The following is a 9526-nucleotide window of genomic DNA, read 5'->3' as shown; positions in this document are numbered from 1 at the left end:
TATATATATATATAAGAAAAGTTGCGCTCAACTTATATCTCTCTTGATGGCGCAATCGGTTAAGTCATTAACATTCCACGTGCTAGCGCAGGTTTGTGCCCTTGGCTGTACCACGTTTCAATTTCTGCATGTTGGCCTCCTTTAGTCTCTCGATGCTAATGGCTTAAAATAAAAGTGTATTGTGGTCGATAGAAAAGTATATCTGTTCACTGTGATCCATTTAGTGTTGTACAAGTAATTTTCCGCGTTTGTATACTTACCAATTGTACTATCATAGTAGAGATGGGTTGAACAGAAATTATATATATATATATATATATATATATATATATATATATATATATATGTATATATATATATATATATATATATATATATGTATATATATATATATATATATATATATATATATATATATATATATATATATATATATATATGTATATATTTATCAAATTTATTTAACAACGTTGAATTGTTATTTGGTTTCAATTAGTTAAAAAAAATATGTTGTTTTACTTATAAAAAGTTACTCTTCCATCAATCGAGTACCGACTGTTTGATTCAGTGATCTGTGCTTGTGTTTGTTTGGTCTATGGTCGGAAATTCGATGGTTTGTTTACAAACTGATTTGAGAAACGGGTAAATCAACAGTATTTCACCATGGCAAGTAAAGGTAAGAACAATTACTATTTATTATTTATCAGCGTCGTGAAATGAATGTGTTTATGGTCGTGGGAAACCCATTCATTGCAAGCCTTTGCAAAGAATAGTCGAGTCGTATTTTCCTGATCATTTTTTAAGCACATGCTGCACGCCTGAGTTTTGCAATTTCATGTATTTCTTGCATTGTAGATTTTGGTGTTAATGCCATTACCAGTCTGGGAACACACCGCTCCCACATCTCTGCCAGAGCCTCACGTAATGGAACTGGGATCGAGTTCGTTGCTGCTCCGCGTGAGGTTGGGCCATGTGGGATTGGAGACTCATCTGGGATGTTTAGAGTTTTGTTTAGTTTCCTCTTGAAAGCCTCCGTGCTGACTCCTGTTAGGTACCTTACCTCTCTTGATAGACAGTTGAAGAATCTCTGGCCAGCATAGGTGAAGCTTTCCACCTGGATTGTCTTCAGTCGCTGGAAGCAGATCTGCTTATGGACCTTCTAACTTCTTACGCAGACCCTACGAAACCCGTGGTGGTGCTGCCCTTTGGTACCACTAGGAGCCCCTGTAGTGTTTAGGAAACTTTGTACAAAAATAAATCTTTATAATATTGTTGTAGTTTTCAAAATTGCAGAGGACCTGAATGGATTTTCATATTTACTTTTGGCAGTGTAGATCAGTTTAGGCCAGAATACTTGGCATTATTTTCCTTTCTCAAGTAAGGATTTTTATTTTTGCTAAGAGATCCACATGAATATAAGGTTTTGAACAGTAATCGGGCTTGCCACTTCTCTAAGTTGCTCCTCAGAATTTCTATTCAGGGAAATTCTAGAATTGTGTAAGCAAGGATATTCAATGTGAAACTTATGATGTCCAATAGCTCTGAACCTAACTTAACCTAACCTAATCTGACCATTCCATAGAAAAAATAAATCTACTCTGTTCTATTCTAGTATAACTCACATTTTTCACATTTGTTTTTTGTATTTCAAAAATCTATATTTTCATATAGAATTATTACATTTGGTTAGGTTAGGAGATATTAGATAACTTAAGTTTCATGTTAAATATCAGTGTCTACATGATTCTGGAATTTTACTGATCTCATCATCATATTTTTCGGGCTGATTAGGAGAGTCCTGTAGTTGCCCGAAATCATTTGATGCAGAACTTCTATGCCGGTCTCACTAATTACTGAACAAACCGAACATAACCGATGAAAGCCGAACAGACCAACAAAACCCAAACAAGGATGGTTTTTTATCAAATGCACACTTCTATATATATATGGTTGCATTATTTGAACTATTTTCTTTAAAATGTGTGATTTCCATGTAATATGATCAAAGAGAAGTTACGTTTTTATCCAGCCCGTCCTCAATGATCATTGGTGGTATGGATCAAACTTCACTCTATTAAGTTTCTTACTATTGTGTTATTAGTGTAATAGACTGCATATAGTTGAATTATTTCAACTCTTTTCTTTAAAATGTGTGATTTTCATATAATTTGACCAAAGAGAAGTTATGTTTTTAGCTTCTGCAAAGTTACCGACTGGTGGTTACAAATTTACCGCTAGCCTGCCATCTATGTTCTGCGAGTGCAGATCATCACTGAGCGTCAGGGTTGCCAGATTGGCGTTTTTAATGCCAAATTTTGCATTTTTGGCATGTTTTTACTGTGTTTGGCAGGAAAATTTGTAGGGTGGCATTTTTGGGAATTTGGCATTTTTGGGGGGCGTTTTTAAATACCCAGTCGTGATTAGAGATCATTATTTTACTTGTATCAAGAATTAAATGATGATGTATATGGCTGGACGAATCGTAGCTGTGGTCGGTAATTTAGCAGAGGATAAAAACGTAACTTCTCTTTGATCATATTACATGGAAATCACACATTTTAAAGAAAATAGTTCAAATAATGCAACCATATATATATATAGAAGTGTGCATTTGAGCAAAAACCATCCTTGTTTGGGTTTTGTTGGTTTGTTCGGCTTTTATCAGTTTAGTTCGGTTTGTTCAGCAATTAGTGAGACCCTTCTATGCTGCTGGTGTTGTGTAGCGATACCAGTTGTCCTTCCAGTGTTTATCCAGCTCCTTTTTAAAAGCATCCAATTTTGCAGCTGTGATTACTTCATTGGGTAGGGAGTTTCATTTGTAAAATTCCAGTAAAATTCCAGAATCACATAGACATGGAAAATATGAAATTTATGATGTCTTATGGCTCCTAACCTGATATAACCAAACCTAACCTATTGTAACCAATCTATAAAAAAAAAAATAGATCTTTCAAATGCAAAAAAGAAAAAAAGTGAAAAATGTGTTTGGACTGCAACAGAACCTATTCAAAGAAAACTGCTTTCAGTAACAAATCACTACAATTAGATAGTAATATTGTTAATGTTTAATGAAAGTGAATAGAATTGAGCCATCACACCTGAAAGCATGTAAATTTTATTTTGTTCTTAATGGGTTTAAAGATTTTAATTAATGTAACCTAATCTCGTCTAATCAAACCTAACCTAGCCCAACTTAAGAAAAAGAATGTTAACCCCTTCAATATGAGCCAAAATCTCGCGGGCAGCATTAACTGCCAGACGTGCGATGTTGCGTCATAATACTCGCATTATAAAAAATAAAGTCACTGCTGTATTAATCGTTTTCTCTTTCACCCGTGAATTTTGATAACCATAGAAAATATGATGAAGCCAGTTTACAGAGTATGGGGGTCACACAGGTACAACTACAATAAATATAATCAAGACGCCGACGTTGGCATCCTCGCGTACCCACTTGCTCCTCATGATGCCTACGTAGGCGTCACCGTATGGAAGGGGTTAAGATCCCCTCCATTGCTCCAACTATAAGAGGAAGTGTAGTAGGTATTTGTATCGGGTTAAAGTTCAACTCAGCCAAGTCGTCCAGTCAACTTGGTCAAACGTCCAACCAACTCAACTGGTTGGGTATGATCATTTTATCGTGATCAGGGGCCACAATTAAATATCTTTGTTAATTTGAAACATCTTGCAAAAAGTTGAATAAAAGAAATTGGATAATTTATTTAAATTAATATATTTTCTTGGAAACATGTTTGGCAAGGTACAGGCACTCCTCGTTTAACGACCTACTCGGTTAACGACAACTCGGAGTAACGACGGGCTTTATGACAGATGTTTAACGTAAATCTCCCGAAGTTACGACGTTATGTACGATAATTAAGTTGGCTGAGGCTAATTTGTATGATGTTATAAATGAACTTGTATGGTGGATATTAGCTGTGAGGTAAAGTGTTCTACATTACCATCCTGCAAGCTGGAAAACTACCTGGGGTACAATATATACCGGTAGTGGTAAATTTTTAGTTAGACCATGGGTGCAATATAGCAATAGAAAATATTAATTTTGTAAATTATAATGTATCGATGTACTATGCAATTTTGTGAGTGGAAATAAACAAAGGTGCTAAAAGAGATTTCGTAAGTAACGAAGTGTCGGACGAATGGTACACCATGTTTATGATAGATGCTGATGTCTAGAAAATTAATTATTAATTTTGTAAATTATAATGTATCAACGTAATATGCAATTTTGTGAGCGGAAATAAAAAAAGGTGCTAAAACAAATTTCGTAAGTAACGAAGTCATGTCGGACGAATGGTACACCATGTTTGTTATGATAGATGCCGATGTTGAGGAAATGAAAGGATAAATTCGCCTAACCTAAACTAAACTAACCTAACCTGTGTTTGATAAATCATTACCTGCAAATTAAATGTCATCCGGCTCGTCCTCGTTGTCGTCGTCGTGAGAGACGTTGGCAGACGACAAGATGGCGTCCCAATCCTATGCTACCGACTTCGTTCATTAGCATATTTTCTTGTAGCATGGTATTTTTTACTTTCATTTCCGCCCACAAAATTGCATATTACGTTGATACATTTTAATTTACAAAATTAATAATTAATTTTCTATTGCTATATTGCGCCCATGGTCGAAACTAAAAAAATACCCCGGTATTCAATATGGAATGTCAGCATACGCGGATTTGGTCATATACGGTAATTTCGGGAACATAACCACCATAAATAAACAGTAAATAAAGCTTTAATGTACTGTATAAAAGAGGGAAATACACAAAAATAAAGATACATGTATTGCTGGACATTGTACATACAGTACATGTACGTATATGTATACACTTTCGCTTAACGACCAATTCGGTTAACGACGGTGTGCTGGTCCCAATTGTCGTCGTTAAACGAGGAGTGGTTGTATATGAAGAATTTGAAAAATCCAACATTGTTTTTTTTTTTTATTTATGTATTTTCTTTTTATGTATGTACAGTGAATGGATATAATTGTGGTCTTAGCTCATATATCCGGGAAAAAAAAAAAATTGTTTGGGGAGCAGGACGATTACCCCCCTGGACAAATTTATTATTAGATTTTAAACAGTTATCCAATATATAAAAACCTTAAATGATAAAATATAAATGAAACCTATTCAGTTGTTCAGTCAATTTAGTGAAATCGAGCATGAAATACCACACTCGCTGAATGGTTGAGTTGGTAGTCTAAATTGGCTGAGTTTGATGTATACTGTTGTGTCAACAATGAAATCACTGTTGATATTATAATTCTATAATTTTAGGAATTGAGTAAACTAGTGAACTATTATTGTTTCTTTCCAACATCTGTAAACAATTTCTTTAGAATAATTAGATCTTGGGTAAAGAAAAAATGGTGAAATTATTTATCATGCAAAAATGGATGTTAAGTATCATTAGTTTTACTCCAAATTTGAGTAATGCTTTTATTTCGGGTGATTTGTTATTGAAAATAATTTAATTGAAAAGAATTGCTCTCTTGAAAGTAAAAAGTATAAAAATGTGAAATTAAGTACTGTCTGAAACCTTGTAAATAACATTTCTTGTAATGCGGTCATACTATTTATTGACAACTATAGATTCATTGACAATTACAGTCACTTACAATCAACTTTCAAATTCACTTATTTTCAGTTAATATAACCCTAAGTAGATAAATAATGTATAATTGTTAAAACAAGATTTGTACGATTGAAAAGGTTATTCTAAGGTATTGTAGGGGGTGTGCCCATTATAGGCGATTTTTCACTGTTCGCGAGGGGTCTTGGAACCTATCCCATGCAAGCACCAGGAATTCACTGTATTATATTTTGACTTCCTTTTTGTTGGTGGCTTCTACTGTCCATGTAAGTGCTTATGCTAGTGGCAGTAAAGTTTCTCTTGCCTTAGTCTATACATGATCTATTTATAGAATATATATTCATAATACGACTGCATGGTGCGGCAACATCACATGAGCCATGTTGCCAAGTGAAATGGAAAATTTACAAAGTTGTCTTTCCCTCAAATTCCAAGCCATTCATAATGCCATGCAGTTGTATTATGAATATATATATATATAATATATTCAATAAATAGATAATGAACAGACTAACAGTAAGGGAGATTGCCTTGTGCAGGTCATCGCTAGATGTGTAAACAGCGGGGGTTTCCCTTGGCCATGCCTAGGAGCTCAAGATAGGTTGCTTAGACTATAGATTCAGTTAATATGGCATCTCATAGCTCATGTTGAAGAATATGTTGTCAGTAGTATATCGGATATCTTGATTATCTTCATATTGACAAGGCCAAATGCTTTCAAACTTGCAGATATGATAAAATATGGTACAATTAATTTATGCCAACATTTAGTAAAAAAAAAGAATTGATGGGAGTTGACTGTAGTTTTTGGTAAATAGCCTAATGTAACCTAACCTAACCTAACCTAACCTAACCCTTGTAATGAGATTACTTTTAGTAGAAACTTGGTAAAAATTCCATGTTACCCACAACCAAGTAAGACAGAAGACAGGGGTGAATGGGGAATGGTTGTATATGGATGATGTTGTGCTGCATGAGGTGGAATGGGTGGGGGGATGGGGGGTGAGGTAGTATGTGTGAGCAAAATTTGACACAGCCCGAAGGGATTTTTCCCCGTCTTCTCCTTTTTGCATGGGGGGACGGAGAGGGGGACCTTGCTATGGATGTGCTGTGTCTTGCAACACTGCTTCTGACCTAGGGCAATGGACAAGGTGCAGGGATGACCCGTCATCCAGGAGGTGCTAAGATAAGAGGGAGGGTGGAGGGGTGTGGAGTGTATTCAGGGATGGAATGGGTGGGAATGATTTTATGCCTTTTCCTTTTTGGCTACCTCCCTTGTAAGGAGGAAAAAGCCTTGGTATATGTATGTATGTAAGTAAATATGCATCAGCATACCTCCAATTACGTTACCAGTCCATCCAAGATTGTTGCTTGTTTTCAGTTTGTTTTCAGTGAATATATAACATGATTCTGATTTTCGTGCATTTACAGTGGCTTCTGGAAAACAAAGTGTGTGCGCACTGGAAACTAATTTTCTTATTCCCACTAAAAACAATTATGGTAAAACAAATTCAGTTTGCAGAACATTACAGACAACCCCCATTATTATTTAATTTGATAACTTTCTTGATTCAGAATTATTTCAACATTTTAATTCTTGAGATCTCCATTTTTTTTTTTCCTTAGAACATTGCAGATATTTTTTGTGGTTGGGTGTCTGTGTTTAATTTCTTTGGAATTTGTGGTAGATGACTGATATCGCATTTGTAGTTCTAGTATCTATTTTATATTGAAATGATAATATTAGTGAAAATCAGTAATGCATTTCCATACAACTTGTAATTTTTCTTTTAAGAGTAATAATTTTTTATTGCATTTGTGGTTCTAGTATCTATTTTATATTGAAATGATAATATTAGTGAAAATCAGTAATGCATTTCCATACAACTTGTAATTTTTCATTTTAGATTAATAATTTTTTCCCTCTTTCAACAGAGAATATGGAAGAGAAGAAACCAGATCCACCAAAACCAGTGGCAATGGTTTATGTTTGTGGTGGTAAGTATTTGCTTAAGATTGTTTGCAGTGTAGAAGAGAGAAGATTTGAAGTATAGAACTATTTATATAAATGGAAGAGTTTACTGACAGATCTCTTGGTGCAAACAAGGCTAATATCACAACAAAGAGGAAGTCATTAAAACGTGACTGTGGCCTGTAAGGATGCCTTTGAAATCTCTTATGCATTGACCGCATATTACCATGCAGTCATGACCTCGGTACTAGAATATGAATGTAATCTGCATATATGAAGACTATAGCTCCCAGAATTTTTAAAACACACAAACATGTGAATGATAACTGTCTGACCTGGACATGAGCACTTGAACTAAAACCAGATTAGTTGTATTCTGAAGTATGTTAAATTCTTGCACAGTTCAGACCATTTAATCAGCAGTACTAAATATGGTGGGCAGGATATAGGGATGACCCGTCATCCACGAGGAACTAAGATGAGAAGGAAGAAAGGGTAATGGAATGGGTGGAAGTGGGTACTTGTCTTTTGACTTGACTATCTCCTTGGTATATAGACAGGACTAACTACAGTAAACCTTGTTATATCAACCTCAACAGGACGTGGATAACTACAGCATAAAGTTCAGTTTGCACGAATTGTTTCTTTTGCCTTCCCAGTATTCCTCAAATGCCATTAGTTTTGCGCAACTGATCAATTTAGGCATAGGGTGTGAAGAGAATTTGTATGCAATTGGCAAGTCTATCAAAGGAAAACACCATGGTCTTGATAAAGCTCTAACAAATGAAAATGTTGGCCTCATCATAACATGATGTTGTCTGTTGACAGCGAGAAGAAAACCCAAAGAAGAGTAGAAGCTTACCCCTTTTCTCTGGTACTTGTACTATTGACTACATTAGATATTTCTTATTCACAATAAAATGGAAACCTCCAAAAAACTAAGCTCAGTAATATGTTCATTGAATATATTTTTCATTCTGTTCACATAATAATTTGCATTTTTATTCCAGAATGTCATGCTGAAAATGAAATGAGGCCCAAAGATCCAGTCAGATGCCGTAGCTGTGGTTATCGTATCCTGTACAAAAGACGGACTACGAGACTCATTGTGTTTGACGCGCGGTGAACTATGTACATCACTTTTTTATACCTTATAAAGTTATTTTACTCTTAAGTATGTTCTTTCATTTATAATAATGTGACCATCACATAGGTGAAATGGTTTCAGATCCTAATATACTAATTCTTAAGGAAACAGGTGTACCGGTTATTGTAAATGAAGAAGGCTAGTTCTGCTTCTCTGATAGATAGTGTGCATCAGATTAGATGTTCAGGCTAACCCAGAAAGTTCATGGTTTGCTAGCCAGTTTTTCCACAAATGTGTGTACATTAACAAAAGTGTTCCTAGTACTTTGTGTTTTTTCTGATTCATGTTTGTGTGACAATAAAATATAGTGGAAAAATGGAATTATTGTGACATATACAAATACATTATTAATATCTATGTCATTCATAGCCCATAATGATTAATGATTGTTGTCTTAAGTTTCACTGAATTGAAACCTGCAACCCCTGGCTGGCAGTGGTCCACATGTTCTCCCATACACTAAGAAGGAAGTTTGGATTGTTTTCTATATTGTTTTGATGTGGGATACTTTCTGTGTCACTGCCTTAGAGAAGTAGGAGGAGGGGAGGAGTTGCAGCTTGTCAGCTCTATGTGGAAAAGTGGAAGAAACACAGCTTTAAGTTTATAGAATGAGATCTTGTAACCCTTGAGATCAAGTGTTAGGGGCTTCAAAACCAGATGGAAGTGTGGGTGTTGATGTATTTTGAAGATGGGCTGCAGGGAGGTTATTTTCTTGATATCTGCTATTCAGGACCGCTAGCAGGTACCTGTCCTTGGTCCATATCTCTGGTAACATGTTGA

General features: G+C 35.2%; 1 protein-coding gene across 1 annotated transcript; it reads left to right on the top strand.

The window, feature by feature from the left end:
- The first annotated feature begins 538 nt into the window (after positions 1-538).
- On the top strand, positions 539-8773 carry Polr2K (DNA-directed RNA polymerases I, II, and III subunit Rpb12). Its single transcript, XM_076180392.1, has 3 exons — positions 539-676; positions 7563-7625; positions 8610-8773. The coding sequence occupies exons 1-3, from the start codon at positions 664-666 to the stop codon at positions 8723-8725; spliced, it is 192 nt and encodes a 63-aa protein (XP_076036507.1). The 5' UTR covers positions 539-663; the 3' UTR covers positions 8726-8773.
- Positions 8774-9526: the final 753 nt, after the last annotated feature.

The sequence above is a fragment of the Oratosquilla oratoria genome, chromosome 44 (genome assembly GCF_046742065.1).
Source record: "Oratosquilla oratoria isolate Oo_2021 chromosome 44, ASM4674206v1, whole genome shotgun sequence".
Taxonomy (NCBI): Eukaryota; Metazoa; Arthropoda; class Malacostraca; order Stomatopoda; family Squillidae; genus Oratosquilla; species Oratosquilla oratoria.
The sequence above is the reverse complement of the archived record's forward strand: the minus strand, read 5'-3'. Positions and strand labels throughout refer to the sequence as shown.

Excerpts from the sequence above, each read along its gene's own strand:
- Polr2K (XM_076180392.1), top strand. Across the intron at positions 7,626-8,609 it reads AATGGTTTATGTTTGTGGTG|AATGTCATGCTGAAAATGAA; the intron begins GTAAGTATTTGC and ends TTTTTATTCCAG.